This window comes from Carcharodon carcharias, chromosome 21, assembly GCF_017639515.1.
Source record: "Carcharodon carcharias isolate sCarCar2 chromosome 21, sCarCar2.pri, whole genome shotgun sequence".
Lineage (NCBI taxonomy): Eukaryota > Metazoa > Chordata > Chondrichthyes > Lamniformes > Lamnidae > Carcharodon > Carcharodon carcharias.
The window spans coordinates 23,304,749-23,326,981 of record NC_054487.1 but is presented as its reverse complement, the minus strand read 5'-3'; the positions used below and the strand labels follow the sequence as shown (position 1 = coordinate 23,326,981).

Sequence of the window (22,233 nt, the reverse complement as noted above, 5' to 3'; positions counted from 1 at the left end):
ACTCTGGCCCCCCCCTTCCACCCCACCCCTTTTTCTGGCCTTTTTTTGGTTTATTCATTCACAGGATGTGGGCTTCGCTGGCTGGGCCAGCATTTATTGCCCATCCCTAATTGCCCTTGAGAAGGTGGTGGTGAGCTTCCTCACTCACCCTACCCCACCGCCCAGCCCCCTGTCTCCAGCCTGCTGCCCCCATGGTAGAATTAGCATTGAGGTTCCCCAGTCTCCCAGCTCCTCCATATTCAGTTTTCACTGAGTACAGAGTGATTACAGTTGGGCTTGTCCAACATCTGAGGACTCTCATTGTTTATGTGGGCAGTTGTGATGGGTGAATGTAAACAGTGTGCGGCGGAATAGTGCTTGAGATGATTTGCGAGGGGCTGCAGCTCCTCTTTGGTTTAACGTGGACACTTTTGGTCAACAGCATATTGGCTCATTCAGAATTTGAATAGAGTCTGTTGAGGAGCATTATGAGTAGTGGGTGTAGAGAGCCCCCTCGGAGACCTGTGTGTGTGACATGAGATAAGGAGGGAGAAGCTTCAACAGGGTAGCTTAGAAATAATGCTGTCTCCTGGGGTGCCATGTATTGGGCTAGGAGTTCTGGGCAAACAGCTTGCACCGTGGTTTGTGATATGGCAGTGAGCTGATCAATGGTGGGGGGGGGGAAATTCCACCTTTATGGGTCTTCTGTGCCTATCCTTCCCCTTCCCAAGGTCTTCCCACCCCTATTTTCCTCCTCCCCCAGCCTTATCCACCTTGGGCTGCAGCCCTTCCCCTGCTAGCCCGGCCCCAGTGAGACCTTCAAGTCTGGCTGGCTGCAATCCCAGCAATGGCCACTGCTTCTGGTGGCACTACTGGAACCAGAGAGTTGCCGGCTATTTGTTTGGTCATCAATTCTTGGAGGCGGGACTTCCTTCCTGATGGGTGTGGAGGCCTCCCTCAAGCCAGTTTTGGGCTGGCAAAGCAGGCTAGGCTCACCCCTGATATTCATGCTGGAGGAGGCAGGCATCCAGCCCCCATGTAAAACACAACCCAATGGTTCACATCTGTGACCTTTCACCTTTTGCCAATCTTACTCTGCTGCTTCTAGTGTTGAGGACAGGAATGGTATTAATGACCCAATGCTCCCAGCTCTCCTGAGGCACTGATTTACCCTTTGCATGGCTGGTATCTGCCCCCAGTGCCTCACTGATCTGTAAACCATAACATCTATATCCATTACCCCTGTGCTGGCTGAAGTACACTGCCTTATGAATAGCAACATCTGGATTTTGAAAATCTCATCCTTGTTTTCAAATCCCTCCAAGGCCTCAGCCCTCCCTATCTCTGTAATCTCCTCCAACCCTACAATCCTCTGAGGTGTCTGTGCTGCTCCACAGACCTGGTCTCTTGATCATCTTGATTTTAACCCCTCCCACCATTGGTGGCTGTGCCTTCACTGCCTGGGCCTCAGGCTCTGGAACTCCCTCGCTACCCCACTATCCTCCTTTAGGCTACTTCTTCAAACCAACCTCTCTGATCAACTTTTGGCCACGTGATTCGGTGTCAGGTTTTGCTTCTTAACACTTCTCTGAGGCACTTTGAGATGTTTCACACCAAAGCAGCTGTGTAGACCCAGGTTGCCCATTACGAATTGTGTTTAGGTTGGTTCTCCAGATGTGGGCAACTCTGGCCAGTCCGTACTAATAGCCAGGCTTCATTGTGCTGAGTCAGGAGGAGCAGGCAGTGGGAGCTCACAACTTGCGTTTTCTCCCTGAATTAATTGAATTCCATTTGAACTCTTGACCTCTCATAACCATGAGGCAACTGCTTACTGACTCCCCCACACTTGAGGCAGCTGCTTTATCCCCCCACCCTGGGGTATCTATATCCAAATCTCATCACAACCTCTTCCTCAACTCCTCCCTCTGCCCCAACCTATTCCCATCCTATCTCACCTTCCCATCCCCTCCGCTTACACTGCACACACCCTCCCTCACCATCACCCCATCCACTGCCTACACCCTCACTCACCATCACTCCATCCACTGCCTACACCCTCCCTCACCCTCCTTTGCTCTCGCCCCATCCACTGCCCACTCTGTCCCTCTTCCCAGACCCCATCCATTGCCCCCTCTCCCCCTCTCCCGAGGCCCTCCCTCACCATCACCCCACCCCTTCCTCACCATATCCCATCCGCTGTTCACTCTCTCCCCCTCCCCAATCCCTCCCTCCCCATCACCCCATCCACTGCCCGCTCTCTCTCCCTCTCCCCAGCCCCTCCCTCACAGGCAGGCAGGTTATGAGATGTTCAGTTACTGACTTTAGTTGGAGGCTATGACTGACTCTGCCTTGTTCACTAGGCCTGCAGCCTGTGTTTTGGAGTAGAGTGGATGTGGCACAGTGGCTGAAGTGGGCAGAGCAGGAATACTCACTGCGGTCGATGGAGAGCGACATGTTTGAGATGAATGGTAAAGCTCTGTGCCTGCTCACCAAAGAGGACTTCAGGTATCGCTGCCCACACTCAGGTAAGGAGCTCACCTTCAATCCGAGGGAAGATTGTGCCGGGAAACAGCTATAGCCTGGCAGCTGGATAGGACCAGGAGCTGCTGGGTGGGGTGTCAGGAGGGGGAGAGGAGGATTGGTGGTAGTGGTTGGGGGGGAGCAGAAAATTGAGCATGGGGGAGGGGTGCACTGGAGTTGGGGAAGACTGTCCGAATCCAAGGGCTGCTTGATGTCAGATCCTGGGGTTGGTGAACTGGGGGTTTTGGCGGGGGGGAGGTGGAGGGGGGTGCAAGCCCAGTTCTGAAGTGTCTGGCCTGTTCTTCCAGCTGCCTGCAGTTCCTGCCCCTGCCTTATCCCCCCCTAACACCCCTCTCTCAGCTCCTTTACACTGCGAGCTCCCTCTGTGACTGTGTGAATGCTTCCCTACCCTCTGATCAGCCTGACTCAGTGAGAAACACACTCGCTGCTCAGCCTCAGTGTTGGCAGTTCAAATCCAACTTCAGTTTGAAAGGGCTAGAGTTTGCTCAAATTCGCCACTCACCACCCCCCTTACCCACCCACTCTCCCCTCTTCCCCCCCGCCACTGTCCCACCCTCCCCCCTTCCCCCCCTCCTCCCTTCCCCCCCAACTGTCCAAATCTCCCCCTTCCTCCGCAACTGTCCCACCGTTCCTCCTGCCTCACCCACTCTCCACCCCCCGCTCCCTCTCTCCACCCCCCGCTCACTGTCTCCCCCCCCGCTCCCTCTCTCCCCCCCCGCTCCCTCTCTCCACCCCCCGCTCCCTCTCTCCCCCCCCGCTCCCTCTCTCCACCCCCCGCTCCCTCTCTCCCCCCCCGCTCCCTCTCTCCACCCCCGCTCCCTCTCTCCCCCCCGCTCCCTCTCTCCCCCCCCGCTCACTGTCTCCCCCCCCGCTCCCTCTCTCCACCCCCCGCTCATTCTCTCCCCCCCCGCTCCCTCTCTCCACCCCCCGCTCCCTCTCTCCCCCCCCGCTCCCTCTCTCCACCCCCCGCTCCCTCTCTCCACCCCCGTTCACTGTCTCCCACCCCCCGCTCCCTCTCTCCCCCCCGCTCCCTCTCTCCACCCCCGCTCCCTCTCTCCACCCCCGCTCATTCTCTCCACCCCCCGCTCCCTCTCTCCACCCCCCGCTCCCTCTCTCCACCCCCCGCTCCCTCTCTCCCCCCCCGCTCCCTCTCTCCACCCCCCGCTCCCTCTCTCCCCCCCCGCTCCCTCTCTCCACCCCCCGCTCATTCTCTCCCCCCCCGCTCCCTCTCTCCACCCCCCGCTCCCTCTCTCCCCCCCCGCTCCCTCTCTCCACCCCCCGCTCCCTCTCTCCCCCCCCGCTCCCTCTCTCCACCCCCGCTCCCTCTCTCCACCCCCGCTCCCTCTCTCCACCCCCGCTCCCTCTCTCCACCCCCGCTCCCTCTCTCCCCCCCCGCTCATTCTCTCCCCCCCCGCTCCCTCTCTCCACCCCCCGCTCCCTCTCTCCACCCCCCGCTCATTCTCTCCCCCCCCGCTCCCTCTCTCCACCCCCGCTCACTGTCTCCCCCCCCGCTCCCTCTCTCCACCCCCGCTCCCTCTCTCCACCCCCCGCTCCCTCTCTCCCCCCCCGCTCCCTCTCTCCACCCCCCGCTCACTGTCTCCCCCCCCGCTCCCTCTCTCCACCCCCGCTCACTGTCTCCCCCCCCGCTCCCTCTCTCCCCCCCCGCTCCCTCTCTCCACCCCCCGCTCCCTCTCTCCACCCCCCGCTCCCTCTCTCCACCCCCGCTCACTGTCTCCCCCCCCGCTCCCTCTCTCCCCCCCCCGCTCCCTCTCTCCCCCCCCGCTCCCTCTCTCCCCCCCCGCTCCCTCTCTCCACCCCCCGCTCATTCTCTCCCCCCCCGCTCCCTCTCTCCACCCCCCGCTCACTGTCTCCCCCCCCGCTCCCTCTCTCCACCCCCCGCTCCCTCTCTCCCCCCCCGCTCCCTCTCTCCCCCCCCCGCTCCCTCTCTCCACCCCCGTTCACTGTCTCCCCCCCCGTTCACTGTCTCCCCCCCCGTTCACTGTCTCCCCCCCCCGCTCACTGTCTCCCCCCCCCGCTCCCTCTCTCCCCCCCCGCTCCCTCTCTCCACCCCCCGCTCCCTCTCTCCACCCCCGTTCACTGTCTCCCCCCCCGCTCCCTCTCTCCACCCCCGTTCACTGTCTCCCCCCCCGCTCCCTCTCTCCACCCCCGTTCACTGTCTCCCCCCCCCGCTCACTGTCTCCCCCCCCCGCTCCCTCTCTCCCCCCCTGCTCCCTCTCTCCACCCCCCCGCTCACTCTCTCCACCCCCCGCTCATTCTCTCCACCCCCCGCTCCCTCTCTCCACCCCCCGCTCCCTCTCTCCACCCCCCGCTCCCTCTCTCCACCCCCCCGCTCATTCTCTCCCCCCCCCGCTCATTCTCTCCCCCCCCCGCTCATTCTCTCCCCCCCCCGCTCCCTCTCTCCACCCCCCGCTCCCTCTCTCCACCCCCCGCTCCCTCTCTCCACCCCCCGCTCCCTCTCTCCACCCCCCGCTCCCTCTCTCCCCCCCCCGCTCCCTCTCTCCCCCCCCCCGCTCCCTCTCTCCCCCCCCGTTCACTGTCTCCACCCCCGCTCCCTCTCTCCACCCCCCGCTCCCTCTCTCCACCCCCCGCTCCCTCTCTCCCCCCCCGCTCCCTCTCTCCACCCCCGCTCCCTCTCTCCACCCCCGCTCATTCTCTCCCCCCCCGCTCCCTCTCTCCCCCCCCGCTCCCTCTCTCCCCCCCCGCTCCCTCTCTCCCCCCCGCTCCCTCTCTCCACCCCCCGCTCCCTCTCTCCCCCCCCCGCTCCCTCTCTCCACCCCCGCTCCCTCTCTCCACCCCCGCTCATTCTCTCCCCCCCCGCTCCCTCTCTCCACCCCCGCTCCCTCTCTCCACCCCCCGCCCCCCCGCTCCCTCTCTCCCCCCCCGCTCCCTCTCTCCCCCCCCGCTCCCTCTCTCCCCCCCCCGCTCATTCTCTACCCCCCCGCTCCCTCTCTCCACCCCCGCTCCCTCTCTCCACCCCCCGCTCCCTCTCTCCCCCCCCCCGCTCATTCTCTCCCCCCCCGCTCATTCTCTCCCCCCCCCGCTCCCTCTCTCCACCCCCCGCTCCCTCTCTCCCCCCCCGCTCCCTCTCTCCACCCCGCTCATTCTCTCCCCCCCCGCTCCCTCTCTCCACCCCCCGCTCATTCTCTCCCCCCCCGCTCCCTCTCTCCACCCCCGCTCATTCTCTCCCCCCCCGCTCCCTCTCTCCACCCCCCGCTCCCTCTCTCCCCCCCCGCTCCCTCTCTCCACCCCCGCTCCCTCTCTCCCCCCCCGCTCCCTCTCTCCCCTCCCTCCCCTCCCTCCCCTCCCTCCCCTCCCTCCCCACTCTCCCCACTCTCTCCTCCCTCCCCACTCTCCCCTCCCTCCTCTCCCCTCCCTCCCCTCCCCACTCTCCACCTCTCCCCTCCCCACTCTTCCCACTCTTCCCACCCTCCCCTCCCTCCCCTCCCTCCCCTCCCTCCCCTCCCTCCCCTCCCTCCCCTCCCTCCCCTCCCTCCCCACTCTCCCCACTCTCTCCTCCCTCCCCACTCTCCCCTCCCTCCTCTCCCCTCCCTCCCCTCCCCACTCTCCACCTCTCCCCTCCCCACTCTTCCCACTCTTCCCACCCTCCCCACCCTCCCCACCCTCCCCTCCCCACCTCCTTCTCTCCCTTCCCACCTCCTTCTCTCCCTTCCCACCTCCTTCTCTCCCTCCCCACCTCCTTCTCTCCCTTCCCACCTCCTTCTCCCTCTTCCCCGCTCCTTCGCCCTCTTCCCCGCTCCTTCGCCCTCTTCCCCGCTCCTTCTCCCTCTTCCCCGCTCCTTCTCCCTCTTCCCCGCTCCTTCGCCCTCTTCCCCGCTCCTTCGCCCTCTTCCCCGCTCCTTCGCCCTCTTCCCCGCTCCTTCTCCCTCTTCCCCGCTCCTTCGCCCTCTTCCCCGCTCCTTCGCCCTCTTCCCCGCTCCTTCTCCCTCTTCCCCGCTCCTTCTCCCTCTTCCCCGCTCCTTCTCCCTCTTCCCCGCTCCTTCTCCCTCTTCCCCGCTCCTTCTCCCTCTTCCCCGCTCCTTCTCCCTCTTCCCCGCTCCTTCGCCCTCTTCCCCGCTCCTTCGCCCTCTTCCCCGCTCCTTCGCCCTCTTCCCCGCTCCTTCGCCCTCTTCCCCGCTCCTTCGCCCTCTTCCCCGCTCCTTCTCCCTCTTCCCCGCTCCTTCTCCCTCTTCCCCGCTCCTTCTCCCTCTTCCCCGCTCCTTCTCCCTCTTCCCCGCTCCTTCTCCCTCTTCCCCGCTCCTTCTCCCTCTTCCCCGCTCCTTCGCCCTCTTCCCCGCTCCTTCTCCCTCTTCCCCGCTCCTTCGCCCTCTTCCCCCCTCCTTCTCCCTCTTCCCCCCTCCTTCTCCCTCTTCCCTCCTCCTTCTCCCTCTTCCCTCCTCCTTCTCCCTCTTCCCCCCTCCTTCTCCCTCTTCCCCCCTCCTTCTCCCTCTTCCCTCCTCCTTCTCCCTCTTCCCTCCTCCTTCTCCCTCTTCCCCCCTCCTTCTCCCTCTTCCCCCCTCCTTCTCCCTCTTCCCCCCTCCTTCTCCCTCTTCCCCCCCCTTCTCCCTCTTCCCCCCTCCTTCTCCCTCTTCCCCCCTCCTTCTCCCTCTTCCCCCCTCCTTCTCCCTCTTCCCCCCTCCTTCTCCCTCTTCGCCCTTCCTTCTCCATCTTCCCCCCTCGTCCCCCTCGTCCCCCTCGTCCCCCCTCATCCCCCCTCGTCCCCCCTCGTCCCCCTCGTCCCCCTCGTCCCCCTCGTCCCCCTCGTCCCCCTCCTCCCCCTCCTCCCCCTCCTCCCCCTCCTCCCCCTCCTCCCCCTCGTCCCCCTCGTCCCTCCTTCTCCCACTCCCCCTCCTTTCCCCCCTCCCCCCTCCTTTTACCCCCCTCCTTTCCCCCTCCCCCTCCTTTCCCCCTCCCCCTCCTTTACCCCCCTCCCCCTCCTTTCCCCCCCTCCTCCCCCCCTTTCCCCCCTCCCCCCTCCTTTTCCCCCCTCCCCCTCCTTTTCCCCCCTCCCCCTCCTTTTCCCCCTCCCCCTCCTTTTCCCCCTCCCCCTCCTTTTCCCCCTCCCCCTCCTTTTCCCCCCTCCCCCTCCTTTTCCCTCCTCCCCCTCCTTTCCCCCCTCCCCCTCCTTTCCCCCCCCTCCTCCCCCCCCCTTCCCCCCCCCCCTTTTCCCCCCCCCCTCCTTTTCCCCCCTCCCCCCTCATTTCCCCCCCTCCCCCCTCATTCTCCCCCCTCCCCCCTCATTTTCCCCCCTCCCCCCTCCTTTTCCCCCCTCCCCCTCCTTTTCCCCCCTCCCCCTCCTTTTCCCCCCTCCCCCTCCTTTTCCCCTCCCCCCTCCTTTTCCCCCCCTCCCCCCTCCTTTTCCCCCCTTCCCCCTCCTTTTCCCCCTCCCCTCCCCCTCCTTTTCCCCCTCCCCTCCCCCTCCTTTTCCCACTCCCCTCCCCCTCCTTTTCCCCCTCCCCTCCCCCTCCTTTCCCCCCTCCCCTCCCCCTACTTTCCCCCTCCCCTCGCCCTCCTTTCCCCCTCCCCTCCCCCACCTTTTCCCCTCCCCTCCCCCACCTTTTCCCCTCCCCTCCCCCACCTTTTCCCCCTCCCCTCCCCCACCTTTTCCCCCTCCCCTCCCCCTCCGTTTCCCCCTCCCCTCCCCCTCCTTTTCCCCCTCCCCTCCCCCTCCTTTTCCCCCTCCTCTCCCCCTCCTTTTCCCCCTCCCCTCCCCCTCCTTTTCCCCCTCCCCTCCCCCTCCTTTTCCCCCTCCCCTCCCCCTCCTTTTCCCCCTCCCCTCCCCCTCCTTTTCCCCCTCCCCTCCCCCCTCCCCCCTCCTTTTCCCCCTCCCCACCCCCCTCCTTTTCCCCCTCCCCTCCCCCCTCCTTTTCCCCCTCCCCTCCCCCCTCCTTTTCCCCCTTCCCCCTCCTTTTCCCCCTTCCCCCTCCTTTTCCCCCTTCCCCCTCCTTTTCCCCCTTCCCCCTCCTTTTCCCCCTTCCCCCTCCTTTTCCCCCTTCCCCCTCCTTTTCCCCCTTCCCCCTCCTTTTCCCCCTTCCCCCTCCTTTTCCCCCTTCCCCCTCCTTTTCCCCCTTCCCCCTCCTTTTCCCCCTTCCCCCTCCTTTTCCCCCTTCCCCCTCCTTTTCCCCACTCCCCCCTCCTTTCCCCCCTCTCCCTCCTTTCCCCCTCCCCCTCCTTTCCCCCTCCCCCCTCCATTCCCCCTCCCCCCTCCTTTCCCCCATCCCCCCTCCTTTCCCCCCTCCTTTCCCCCCTCCTTTTCCCCCTCCTTTTCCCCCTCCTTTTCCCCCTCCTTTTCCCCCTCCTTTTCCCCCTCCTTTTCCCCCTCCTTTTCCCCCCTCCTTTTCCCCCTCCTTTTCCCCCCTCCTTTTCCCCCCTCCTTTTCCCCCCTCCTTTTCCCCCCTCCTTTTCCCCCCTCCTTTTCCCCCCTCCTTTTCCCCCCTCCTTTTCCCCCCTCCTTTTCCCCCCTCCTTTTCCCCCCTCCTTTTCCCCCCTCCTTTTCCCCCCTCCTTTTCCCCCCTCCTTTTCCCCCCTCCTTTTCCCCCTCCCCCTCCTTTTCCCCCTCCCCCTCCTTTTCCCCCTCCCCCTCCTTTTCCCCCTCCCCCTCCTTTTCCCCCCTCCCCCTCCTTTTCCCCCCTCCCCCTCCTTTTCCCCCCTCCCCCTCCTTTCCCCCCCTCCTTTTCCCCCCTCCCCCTCCTTTCCCCCCCTCCCCCTCCTTTCCCCCCTCCCCCTCCTTTCCCCCCTCCCCCTCCTTTCCCCCCTCCCCCTCCTTCCCCCCCTCCCCCTCCTTCCCCCCCTCCCCCTCCTTCCCCCCCTCCCCCTCCTTCCCCCCCTCCCCCTCCTTTCCCCCCTCCCCCTCCTTTCCCCCCTCCCCCTCCTTTCCCCCCTCCCCCTCCTTTCCCCCCTCCCCCTCCTTTCCCCCCCTCCCCCTCCTTTCCCCCCTCCCCCTCCTTTCCCCCCTCCCCCTCCTTTTCCCCCTCCCCCTCCTTTTCCCCCTCCCCCTCCTTTTCCCCCTCCCCCTCCTTTCCCCCCTCCCCCTCCTTTCCCCCCTCCCCCTCCTTTTCCCCCCTCCCCCTCCTTTTCCCCCCACCCCCTCCTTTTCCCCCCTTCCCCTCCTTTTCCCCCCTCCCCCTCCTTTTCCCCCCTCCCCCTCCTTTCCCCCCCCTCCCCCTCCTTTCCCCCCTCCCCCTCCTTTCCCCCCCTCCCCCTCCTTTCCCCCCCTCCCCCTCCTTTCCCCCCTCCCCCTCCTTTCCCCCCTCCCCCTCCTTTCCCCCCTCCCCCTCCTTTCCCCCCTCCCCCTCCTTTTCCCCCCTCCCCCTCCTTTCCCCCCTCCCCCTCCTTTCCCCCCTCCCCCTCCTTTCCCCCTCCCCCTCCTTTCCCCCCTCCCCCTCCTTTCCCCCCTCCCCCTCCTTTCCCCCCTCCCCCTCCTTTCCCCCCTCCCCCTCATTTTCCCCCCTCGCCCTCCTTTTCCCCCCTCGCCCTCCTTTTCCCCCCTCGCCCTCCTTTTCCCCCTCGCCCTCCTTTTCCCCCCTCGCCCTCCTTTCCCCCCTCGCCCTCCTTTCCCCCCTCGCCCTCCTTTCCCCCCTCGCCCTCCTTTCCCCCCTCGCCCTCCTTTTCCCCCCTCGCCCTCCTTTTCCCCCCTCGCCCTCCTTTTCCCCCCTCGCCCTCCTGTTCCCCCCTCGCCCTCCTGTTCCCCCCTCGCCCTCCTGTTCCCCCCTCGCCCTCCTGTTCCCCCCTCGCCCTCCTGTTCCCCCCTCGCCCTCCTGTTCCCCCCTCGCCCTCCTGTTCCCCCCTCGCCCTCCTGTTCCCCCCTCGCTCTCCTGTTCCCCCCTCGCCCTCCTGTTCCCCTTCCCCTCCCCCTTTTCCCCTTCCCCTCCCCCTTTTCCCCCTCCCCTCCCCCTTTTCCCCCTCCCCTCCACCCTCCTCCCCCCACCCATTCCTTCTCCCCCCTCCCCCTACTTTTCCCCCTCCCACTCCCCTCCACCCTCCTTTTTCCCCCTCCCCCTCCTTTCCCCCCATTCCCCCTCCTTTTCCCCCCCTCCCCCTCCCCCTCCCCTCCCCCACCTTTTCTCCCCTCCCCTCCCCCACCATTTCCCCCTCCCCTCCCCCTCCTTTTACCCCTCCCCTCCACCCTCCTTTTCCCCCTCCCCTCCCCCTCCTTTTCCCCCTCCCCTTCCCCCTCTTTTCCCCCCTCCTTTTCCCCCTCCCCTCCCCCCTCCCTTTCCCTCTCCCCTCCCCCTCCTTTTCCCTCTCCCCTCCCCCTCCTTTTCCCCCTCCCCCTCCTTTCCCCCCTCCCCCCTCCTCCCCCCCTCTTCCCCCTTTTCCCCCCTCCCCCCCCTTTTCCCCCCTCCCCCCTTTCCCCCCTCCCCCCCCCTTTCCCCCCTCCCCCCTCCCCCTCCTCCCCCCCTCCCCCCTCCTTTTCCCCCCTCCCCTCCTTTTCCCCCTCCCCCCTCCTTTCCTCCCCCTCCCCCCTCCTTTTCCCCCCTCCCCCCCTCCTTTCCCCCCTCTCCCCCACCTTTTCCCCCCCCCCCCTCCTTTTCCCCCCACCCCTCCTCTTTTCCCCCCTCCCCCCACCTTTCCCCCCTCCCCCTCCTTTTCCCCCCCCCACCTCCCCCACTTTTCCCCCCACCCCCCCCTTCCTTTTCCCCCCTCCCCCCTCCTTTTCCCCCCCCCCTCCCACCTTTTTCCCCCCTCCCCCCTCCTTTTCCCCCCTCCCCCCTCCTTTTCCCCCCACCCCCCCCTCCTTTTCCCCCCACCCCCCACCTTTTCCCCACTCCCCCACCTTTTCCCCCACCCCCCTCCTTTTCCCCCAACCCCCCTCCTTTTCCCCCTCCCCCGTCATTTTCCCCACTTCCCCCCCCCCCCCTCCTTTTCCCCCCTCCCCCCTCCTTTTCCCCACTCCCCCCTCATTTTCCCCACTCCCCCCTCCTTTTCCCCACTCCCCCCTCCTTTTCCCCACTCCCCCCTCCTTTTCCCCACTCCCCCTCCTTTCCCCCTCCCCCTCCTTTTCCCCCCTCCCCCTTCCTTTTCCCCCTCCCCCTCCTTTTCCCCCTCCCCCTCCTTTTCCCCCTGCCCCTCCTTTTCCCCCTCCTTTTCCCCCTCCCCCTCCTTTTCCCCCTCCCCTCCATTTCCCCCCCTCCCCCTCCATTTCCCCCTCCCCCTCCTTTTCCCCCCTCCCCCTCCTTTTCCCCCCCTCGCCCTCTTTTCCCCCCTCGCCCTCCTTTTCCCCCCTCGCCCTCCTTTTCCCCCCCTCGCCCTCCTTTCCCCCTCGCCCTCCTTTTCCCCCCTCGCCCTCCTTTTCCCCCCTTCGCCCTCCTTTCCCCCCTCGCCCTCCTTTTCCCCCCTCGCCCTCCTTTTCCCCCCTCGCCCTCCTTTTCCTCCCCCGCCCTCCTTTTCCCCTCGCCCTCCTTTTCCCCCCTCGCCCTCCTTTTCCCCCCTCGCCCTCCTTTTCCCCCCTCGCCCTCCTTTTCCCCCTCGCCCTCCTTTTACCCCCTCGCCCTCCTTTTCCCCCCTCGCCCTCCTTTTCCCCCCTCCGCCTCCTTTTTCCCCCTCGCCCTCCTTTTCCCCCCTCGCCCTCCTTTCCCCTTCCCCTCCCCCCTTTTTCCCATTCCCCTCCCCCTTTTCCCCCTCCCCTCCCCCTTTTCCCCTCCCCTCCACCCTCCTCCCCCCACCCATTCCTTCTCCCCCCCTCCCCCTACTTTTCCCCCTCCCACTCCCCTCCACCCTCCTTTTTCCCCCTCCCCCTCCCATTTCCCCCCTTCCCCCTCCCATTTCCCCCCTTCCCCCTCCCATTTACCCCCACCCCTCCCCCACCTTTTCCCCCTCCCCTCCCCACCTTTTCCCCTCCCCTCCCCCTCCTTTTCCCCCCTCCCCTCCCCCTCCTTTTCCCCCTCCCCTCCCCTCCTTTTCCCCCTCCCCTCCCCCTCCTTTTCCCCCTCCCCTCCCCCCTCCTTTTCCCCCTCCCCTCCCCCCTCCTTTTCCCCCTCCCCTCCCCCCTCCTTTCCCCCTCCCTCCCCCCTCCTTTTCCCCCTCCCCTTCCCCCTCCTTTTCCCCCCTCCTTTTCCCCCCTCCCTCCCCCCTCCCCTCCCCCTCCTTTTCCCTCTCCCCTCCCCCTCCTTTTCCCTCTCCCCCTCCCCCTCCTTTTCCCCCCTCCCCCTCCTTTTCCCCTCCCCCCTCCTTCCCCCCCCTTCTTCCCCCCCCTTTTCCCCCCTCCCCCCCTTTCCCCCTCCCCCCCTTTTCCCCCTCCCCCTTCCCCCCTGCCCCCCTTTTCCCCCCTCCCCCTCCTTTTCCCCCCTCCCCCCTCCTTTTCCCCCTCCCCCCCTCCTTTTCCCCACTCCCCCCTCCTTTTCCCCACTCCCCCCTCCTTTTCCCACCTCCCCCTCCTTTTCCCCCTCCCCCTCCTTTTCCCCCTCCCCCTCCTTTTCCCCCTCCTTTTCCCCCCTCCCCCTCCTTTTCCCCCTCCTTTTCCCCCTCCCCCTCCTTTTCCCCCTCCCCCTCCCCTCCCCCCTTTTCCCCCTCCCCTCCCCCCTTTTCCCCCTCCCCTCCCCCCTTTTCCCCCTCCCCTCCCCCCTTTTCCCCTTCCCCTCCTCCCTTTTCCCCCTCCCCTCCCCCCTTTTCCCCTCCCCTCCCCCCTTTTCCCCCTCCCCTCCCCCCTTTTCCCCTCCCCTCCCCCCTTTTCCCCCTCCCCTCCCCCCTTTTCCCCTCCCCTCCCCTCCCCCCTTTTCCCCTCCCCTCCACCCTTCTCCCCCACCCCCTCCCCCTCCTTTTCCCCTCCTCCTTCCTTTTCCCCCTCCCCCCCTCCTTTTCCCCCTCCCCTCCCCCCTCCTTTCCCCCCTCCCCCCTCCTTTCCCCCTCCCCCCCTCCTTTCCCCCTCCCCCCCTCCTTTTCCCCTCCCCTCCCTCCTTTTCCCCTCCCCTCCCCCCTCCTTTTCCCCTCCCCTCCCCCCTCCTTTTCCCCTCCCCCCCCCTCCTTTTCCCCTCCCCTCCCCCCTCCTTTTCCCCTCCCCTCCCCCCTCCTTTTCCCCTCCCCTCCCCCCTCCTTTTCCCCTCCCCTCCCCCCTCCTTTTCCCCTCCCCTCCCCCCCTCCTTTTCCCCTCCCCTCCCCCCTCCTTTTCCCCTCCCCTCCCCCCTCCTTTTCCCCTCCACTCCCCCCTCCTTTTCCCCTCCACTCCCCCCTCCTTCTCCCCTCCCCTCCCCCCTCCTTTTCCCCTCCACTCCCCCCTCCTTTTCCCCCTCCCTCCCCCCTCCTTTTCCCCCTCCCTCCCCCCTCCTTTTCCCCCTCCCCTCCCCCCTCCTTTTCCCCTCCCCTCTTTTTCCCCCTCCCCTCTTTTCCCCCTCCCCTCTTTTTCCCCCTCCCCTCTTTTTCCCCCTCCCCTCTTTTTCCCCCTCCCCTCTTTTTCCCCCTCCCCCTCTTTTTCCCCCTCCCCCTCCTTTTCCCCCTCCCCCTCCTTTCCTCCCTCCCCATCCTTTCCTCCCTCCCCCTCTTTTCCTCCCTCTCCCTCCTTTTCCCCCTCCCCCTCCCACTCCCCCCTCCTTTCCCCCTCTCCCTCCTTTCCCCCTCTCCCTCCTTTCCCCCTCTCCCTCCTTTCCCCCTCTCCCTCCTTTCCCCCTCTCCCTCCTTTCCCCCTCTCCCTCCTTTCCCCCTCTCCCTCCTTTCCCCCTCTCCCTCCTTTCCCCCCTCTCCCTCCTTTTCCCCTCCCTCTCCTTTTCCCCCTCCCCCTCCCCCTCCCTCTCCTTTTCCCCCTCCCCCTCCCTCTCCTTTTCCCCCTCCCCCTCCCTCTCCTTTTCCCCCTCCCCCTCCCTCTCCTTTTCCCCCTCCCCCTCCCTCTCCTTTTCCCCCTCCCCCTCCCTCTCCTTTTCCCCCTCCCCCTCCCTCTCCTTTTCCCCCTCCCCCTCCCTCTCCTTTTCCCCCTCCCCCTCCCTCCCATTTCCCCCTCCCCCTCCCTCCCATTTCCCCCTCCCCCTCCCTCTCCTTTCCCCCCTCCCCCTCCCTCCCCTTTTCCCCCCTCCCCCTCCCTCTCCTTTTCCCCCTCCCCCTCCCTCTCCTTTTCCCCCTCCCCCTCCCTCTCCTTTTCCCCCTCCCCCTCCCTCTCCTTTTCCCCCTCCCCCTCCCTCTCCTTTTCCCCCTCCCCCTCCCTCTCCTTTTCCCCCTCCCCCTCCCTCTCCTTTTCCCCCTCCCCCTCCTTTTGCCCCTCCCCTCAGCCTCCTTTTCCCCCTCCCCTCCCCCTCCTTTTTCCCCTCCCCTCCCCCTCCTTTTTCCCCTCCCCTCCCCCTCCTTTTCCCACTCCCCTCCCCCTCCTTTTTCCCCTCCCCTCCCCCTCCTTTTTCCCCTCCCCTCCCCCTCCTTTTTCCCCTCCCCTCCCCTCCCCCCTTTTCCCCCTCCCCTCCCCTCCCCCCTTTTCCCCTCCCCTCCACCCTCCTCCCCCCACCCATTCCTTCTCCCCCCACCCCCCTCCCCTCCTTTTCCCCCTCCCCTCCCCCTCCTTTTCCCCCTCCCCTCCCCCTCCTTTTCCCCCTCCCCTCCCCCTCCTTTCCCCCTCCCCTCCCCCTCCTTTTCCCCCTCCCCTCCCCCTCCTTTTCCCCCTCCCCTCCCCCTCCTTTTCCCCCTCCCCTCCCCCTCCTTTTCCCCCTCACCTCCCCCTCCTTTTCCCCCTCCCCTCCCCCTCCTTTTCCCCTCCCCTCCCCCCTCCTTTTCCCCCTCCCCTCCTTTTTCCCCCTCCCCTCCTTTTTCCCCCTCCCCTCCTTTTTCCCCCTCCCCTCCTTTTCCCCCTCCCCTCCTTTTCCCCTCCCCTCCTTTTCCCCCTCCCCCTCCTTTTCCCCCTCCCCCTCCTTTTCCCCCTCCTTTTCCCCCTCCCCTCCTTTTCCCCCTCCCCTCCTTTTCCCCCTCCCCTCCTTTTCCCCCTCCCCCTCCTTTTCCCCCTCCCCCTCCTTTTCCCCCTCCCCCTCCTTTTCCCCCTCCCCCTCCTTTTCCCCCTCCCCCTCCTTTTCCCCCTCCCCCTCCTTTCCTCCCTCCCCCTCCTTTCCTCCCTCCCCCTCCTTTTCCCCCTCCCCTCCCCCTCCTTTTCCCCCTCCCCTCCCCCTCCTTTTCCCCCTCCCCTCCCCTCCTTTTCCCCCCTCCCCCTCCTTTTCCCCCCTCCCGTGCTTTTCCCCCTCCCCTCCTTTTCCCCCTCCCCCTCCTTTTCCCCCTCCCCCTCCTTTTCCCCCTCCCCCTCCTTTTCCCCCTCCCCCTCCTTTTCCCCCTCCCCCTCCTTTTCCCCCTCCCCCTCCTTTTCCCCCTCCCCCTCCTTTTCCCCCTCCCCCTACTTTCCTCCCTCCCCCTCCTTTCCTCCCTCCCCCACCTTTTCCCCCTCCCCTCCCCCTCCTTTTCCCCCTCCCCTCCTTTTCCCCCTCCCCTCCTTTTCCCCCTCCCCTCCTTTTCCCCCTCCCCTCCTTTTCCCCCTCCCCCCCTTTTCCCCCTCCCCCTCCTTTTCCCCCTCCCCCTCCTTTTCCCCCTCCCCCTCCTTTTCCCCCTCCCCCTCCTTTCCTCCCTCCCCCTCCTTTCCTCCCTCCCCCTCCTTTCCTCCCTCCCCCTCCTTTCCTCCCTCCCCCTCCTTTCCTCCCTCCCCCTCCTTTCCTCCCTCCCCCTCCTTTCCTCCCTCCCCCTCCTTTTCCCCCCTCCTTTCCCCCTCTCCCTCCTTTCCCCCTCTCCCTCCTTTCCCCCTCTCCCTCCTTTCCCCCTCTCCCTCCTTTTCCCCCTCTCCCTCCTTTTCCCCCTCCCCCTCCTTTTCCCCCTCCCCCTCCTTTCCTCCCTCCCCCTCCTTTCCTCCCTCCCCCTCCTTTCCTCCCTCCCCCTCCTTTCCTCCCTCCCCCTCCTTTCCTCCCTCCCCCTCCTTTCCTCCCTCCCCCTCCCTCTCCTTTTCCCCCTCCCCCTCCCTCTCCTTTTCCCCCTCCCCTCACCCTCCTTTTCCCCCTCCCCTCCCCCTCCTTTTCCCCCTCCCCTCCCCCTCCTTTTCCCCCTCCCCTCCCCCCTTTTCCCCCTCCCCTCCCCCCTTTTCCCCCTCCCCTCCCCCCTTTTCCCCCTCCCCTCCCCTCCCCCCTTTTCCCCCTCCCCTCCTCTCCCCCCTTTTCCCCTCCCCTCCACCCTCCTCCCCCCACCCATTCCTTCTCCCCCCACCCCCCTCCCCCTCCCCCTCCTTTTCCCCTCCCCCTCCTTTTCCCCCTCCCCTCCCCCTCCTTTTCCCCCTCCCCTCCTTTCCCCCTCCCCTCATTTTCCCCCTCCGTGCCCCCCTCCTTTCCCCCTCCCCTCCACCCTCCTTTTCCCCCTCCCCTCCACCGTCCTCCCCCCACCCATTCCTTCTCCCCCCACCCCCCCTCCTCCTCCCCCCACCCCCCTCCTCCTCCTCCCACCCCTCTCCTTCTCCCCCCACCCCCTCCTTCCACCCCTCTCTCCATCTCCCTCCCCTCTCCCCCATCTCCATCTCCTCCCCCCATCCCCCTTCCCCCTCCCACTTCCCCTCCACCTTCTACTCCTCCCCTTCCCCTCTCCACTCGTCCCCTCTCCACTCATCCCCTCTCCGCTCCTCCCCCTCCACTCCTCCCCTCCCCTCCACCTCCACTCCTCCCCCTCCCCCTCCCCTCCACTCCTCCCCTCCACTCCTCCCCCTCCACTCCTCCCCCTCCACTCCTCCCCCTCCACTCCTCCCCCTCCACTCCTCCCCCTCCACTCCTCCCCCTCCACTCCTCCCCCATCCACTCCTCCCCCATCCACTCCTCCCCTTCCCCCTCCACTCCTCCCTTCCCCCTCCACTCCTCCCCTTCCCCCTCCACTCCTCCCCTTCCCCCTCCACTCCTCCCCTTCCCCCTCCACTCCTCCCCTTCCCCCTCCACTCCTCCCCTTCCCCCTCCACTCCTCCCCTTCCCCCTCCACTCCTCCCCTTCCCCCTCCACTCCTCCCCTTCCCCCATCCACTCCTCCCCCTCCCCCATCCACTCCTCCCCCTCCCCCATCCACTCCTCCCCCATCCACTCCTCCCCCGCCTTCCCCTCGCCCCCTCCTTCTCCCCCTCCCCTCTCATCCCCTCTCCCCACTCTCCCTCCCACCCCTCCTTACCCCCCCCACCTCCCCCCCTCCTCCCCCTTCCCGCTCCTCCCCCCTCCCTTCTCCCCTCCCCCTCCCCGCTCCTCCCCCTCCGCCCTCCTCCCCCCCACCCCTCCTTACCCCCTCCCCATCCCCCCTCCAATTCCCCCTCCCCGTCCTCTCCCCCTTCCCCCACGTCCCTCTCGCCCCCTCCTTCTCCCCCCTCTCCTCCTCCTTCTCCCCCGCTCCTCCCCCTTCTGCCCCCTCCCCCCTTCCGCCCCTCCCATTTTCCCCCTCCTCCTCCCCCCTCCCCCCTCCTCCCCCCCTCCCCCCTCCTCCCCCCCTCCCCCCTTCCCGCTCCGCCCCCTCCCTTCTCCCCCTCCCCCCTCCTCCCCTCTCCCCACTCTCCCTCCCACCCCTCCTTACCCCCCCACCTCCCCCCCTCCTCCCCCTTCCCGCTCCTCCCCCCTCCCTTCTCCCCCTCCGCCCTCCTCCCCCCTCTCCCCACCCCCCCTCCAATTCCCCCTCCCCGTCCTCTCCCCCTTCCCCCACATCCCCCTCCCCCTCCTCCCCTTCCACTGCTCCCCTTCCCCCATCCACTGCTCCCCTTCCCCCATCCACTCCTCCCCCATCCACTCCTCCCCCTCCCCCATCCACTCCTCCCCCATCCACTCCTCCCCCATCCACTCCTCCCCCATCCACTCCTCCCCCTCTCCTCCTCCCCCTCTCCTCCTCCCCCATCCACTCCTCCCCCATCCACTCCTCCCCCATCCACTCCTCCCCCATCCACTCCTCCCCCTCTCCTCCTCCCCCTCTCCTCCTCCCCCATCCACTCCTCCCCATCCACTCCTCCCCCTCTCCTCCTCCCCCATCCACTCCTCCCCCATCCACTCCTCCCCCTCTCCTCCTCCCCCATCCACTCCTCCCCATCCACTCCTCCCCCTCTCCTCCTCCCCCATCCACTCCTCCCCCATCCACTCCTCCCCCTCTCCTCCTCCCCCATCCACTCCTCCCCATCCACTCCTCCCCCTCTCCTCCTCCCCCATCCACTCCTCCCCCATCCACTCCTCCCCCATCCACTCCTCCCCCATCCACTCCTCCCCCATCCACTCCTCCCCCATCCACTCCTCCCCATCCACTCCTCCCCCTCTCCTCCTCCCCCATCCACTCCTCCCCCATCCACTCCTCCCCCATCCACTCCTCCCCCATCCACTCCTCCCCCATCCACTCCTCCCCCATCCACTCCTCCCCCATCCACTCCTCCCCCATCCACTCCTCCCCCTCTCCTCCTCCCCCATCCACTCCTCCCCCATCCACTCCTCCCCCTCTCCTCCTCCCCCATCCACTCCTCCCCCTCTCCTCCTCCCCCATCCACTCCTCCCCCTCTCCTCCTCCCCCATCCACTCCTCCCCCATCCACTCCTCCCCCTCTCCTCCTCCCCCATCCACTCCTCCCCCATCCACTCCTCCCCCTCTCCTCCTCCCCCATCCACTCCTCCCCCATCCACTCCTCCCCCTCTCCTCCTCCCCCATCCACTCCTCCCCCATCCACTCCTCCCCCTCTCCTCCTCCCCCATCCACTCCTCCCCCATCCACTCCTCCCCCATCCACTCCTCCCCCTCTCCTCCTCCCCGCCTCCCCCACTCCCCCTCCTTCTCCCCCTCGCCCCCTCCTTCTCCCCCTCGCCCCCTCCTTCTCACCCCTCGCCCCCTCCTTCTCACCCCTCGCCCCCTCCTTCTCTCCCCTCGCCCCCTCCTTCTCCCCCCTCGCCCCCTCCTTCTCCCCCCTCGCCCCCTCCTTCTCCCCCCTCGCCCCCTCCTTCTCCCCCCTCGCCCCCTCCTTCTCCCCCCTGGCCCCCTCCTTCTCCCCCCTCGCCCCCTCCTTCTCACCCCTCGCCCACTCCTTCTCCCCCCCTCCCTCCTCCCCCCTTCTCCCCCTCCTCACTCCTCCCCCTCCTCCCCTGTCCCCTTTCTCCCCCCCTCCTCCCTTCTCCCCCCTCCTTCCCCCTTCCCCCACCTCTCCCCCTCCCCTTCTCCCCCCTCCCCCCTCCTCCCCCCACCCCCTTCCCCCCAACCCCCTCTCCCCATTTCTCCTCCCCCTCCCCTCTCCTCCCCCACCTCCCCCCTTCCCCCACCTCCCCCTTCCCCCTCACCTCCTCCCCTCCCCTTCTTTCCCCCATAACTTTCCCTCCCCACTTTCCTCCAACCCACCTGTGTCTCTGCCTCATTTTCTTTTTAACATCCCTATGAAGTTCCTCAGTAAATGTTATTACCTTAAAGGTGCTATCTAAATACAAGTTATTGTTGATGTTTCCTCAGGAGATGTTCTTTACGAGTTACTGCACCACATCCTGAAGCAGAGGGAATCTCCTGTCTGGTATCCACCTTTCCTGCAGCCAGCAAGTACTCCGCACAATCCACCTGAAATCATCCTTCACAACCACCTGGAAGGTCAGTGATTGCTGGCTACAGTCACTTGCAGGCCTGAGGCCTCAGCTTCACAGCTATTGGTCAGTGGCAGGCAGTCTGACAAATACTTAGGCCTCACTTGTTGACTCAAAGGTCAAATAGGTCACTTCTGGAGTATGTGAGGAAAACACTATCACCGAGCAGATTCAGTAAAGCAACAGCACCATGGAATGAAGCACAGTGTTACTGAGTGACAGCAGGAACAGGACCTCATAGCCTGGATAATCAGGAATATCCTGGAGTGGAAGGGGAACAGTCAGCACAAGCACATGTTGGAAACAAGGAATTAGGAAGAAATAAATTCAACGACCTTCATAAGAGATTGACTATAGAGCAGGATGTCCAAGATAGATTAAAAGCAAAGTACTGGAAATCTGAATTAAAAACAGATACTCAGCAGGTCTGACAGCACCTGTGGAAAGAGAAACAGAGTTAATGTTTCAAATCCAGTATGACTTTTTGGAACAAGATAGATTTTCAGGAGTACTTGTTTGGCAGATCTGGCAGGAAGGATTAACATTCTGGGGACATTGAAGCAGGAGTAGACAGGAGAGTATGGTTGGAGCTCACTAAAAGATGGAACCAGTGCCTTGGCTGCAAGTAGAATTTGTTCTGGGAGCTGGGGTGTCATTACTGGGATTATAACTAATTCACAAGTCTGGGGTGTCTTTGCTGGGAGTATAACTAGCTCAGGGAACAGTGGTCTCTTTGCGGGGAGTATAACTAGTTCAGGGAGCGGTGGTTTCTTTGCTGGGAGTATAACTAGTTCAAGGAGCTGTGGTCTCTTTGCGGGGATATAACTAGTTCAGGGAGCTGGTGTGTCTTTGCTGGGAGTATAACTAGTTTTGGGACCTGGGGCGTCTCTTTGCTGCTAGTATAACTAGTTCAGGGAGCTGGGGAGTTTTTGCTGGGAGTATAACTAGTTCAGTGAGTTGGGGCATCTTTGCTGAGAGTATAACTAGTTCAGTGAGCGGGTGCGCCTTTGCTGGGATTATAACTAGTTCAGGGGTCAGGAGTGTCTTTGCTGGGAGTATAACTAGTTCAGGGGTCAGGAGTGTCTTTGCTGGGAGTATAACAAGTTCAGGGAGCTGGGGCGTCTTTGCTGGGAGTATAACTAGTTCAGGGGTCAGGAGCGTTTTTGCTGGGATTATAACTAGTTCAGGGGTCAGGAGTGTCTTTACTGGGATTATAACTAGTTCACAAGTCTGGGATGTCTTTGCTGGGAGTAAACCTAGTTCAGGGAGCTGTGGCATCTTTGCCGGGATTATAACTAGTTCAGGGAGCTGGAGCGTCTTTGCTGGGATTATAACTTGTTCACAAGTCTGGAATGTCTTTGCTTGGAATATAACTAGTTCAGGGAGCTGGAGCGTCTTTGCTGGGAGTATAACTAGTTCAGGGAGCTGGGGTGTCTTTGCTGCGATTGTAACTTGTTCGGGGGTCAGGAGCATCTTTGCTGGGTTTATAACTCGTTCAGGGGTCAGGAGTGTCTTTGCTGGGATTATAACTAGTTCACAAGTCTGGGATGTCTTTGCTGGGAGTATAACTAGTTCAGGGAGGTGGGGCGTCTTTGCTGGGAGTATAACTAGTTCAGGGAGCTGGGGCGTCTTTGCTGGGAGCATAACTAGTTCAGGGGTCAGGTGTGTCTTTGCTGGGATTATAACTAGTTCACAAGTCTGGGATGTCTTTGCTGGGATTATGACTAGTTCAGGGAGCTGGAGCGTCTTTGCTGGGATTATAACTTGTTCACGAGTCTGGGATGTCTTTGCTGGGAATATATCTAGTTCAGGCAACTGGAGTGTCTTTGCTGGGAGTATAACTAGTTCAGGGGTCAGGAGCGACTTTGCTGGGATTATAACTAGTTCAGGGGTCAGGAATGTCTTTGCTGGGATTATTACTAGTTCACGAGTCTGGGATGTCTTTGCTGGGAGTATAACTAGTTCAGCTAGCTGGAGCGTCTTTGCTGGGTATATAACTAGTTCAGGGAGCTCGGATGTCTTTGCTGGGAGTATAAATAGTTCAGGGAGCTGGAGCGTCTTTGCTGGGAGTATAACTAGTTCAGGGTGTTGGGGTATCTTTGCTGGGAGTATAACTAGTTCAGGGAGCTGGAACGTCTTTGCTGGGAGTATAACTAGTTCAGGGAGCTGGGGCGTCTTTGCTGGGAGTATAACTAGTTCAGGGAGC

General features: G+C 64.8%; 1 protein-coding gene across 1 annotated transcript in view; it reads left to right on the top strand.

Moving 5' to 3' along the window:
• The window catches only part of LOC121292908 (transcription factor ETV6-like), a 67,120-nt gene that overhangs the window by 4,932 nt on the left and 39,955 nt on the right, over nucleotides 1–22,233 (top strand). The window contains exons 3-4 of the mRNA XM_041215374.1: nucleotides 2,340–2,504; nucleotides 19,903–20,034. Of these exons, the coding sequence (XP_041071308.1) occupies nucleotides 2,340–2,504; nucleotides 19,903–20,034 (297 nt within the window). The remainder of the gene's footprint in view (nucleotides 1–2,339; nucleotides 2,505–19,902; nucleotides 20,035–22,233) is intronic.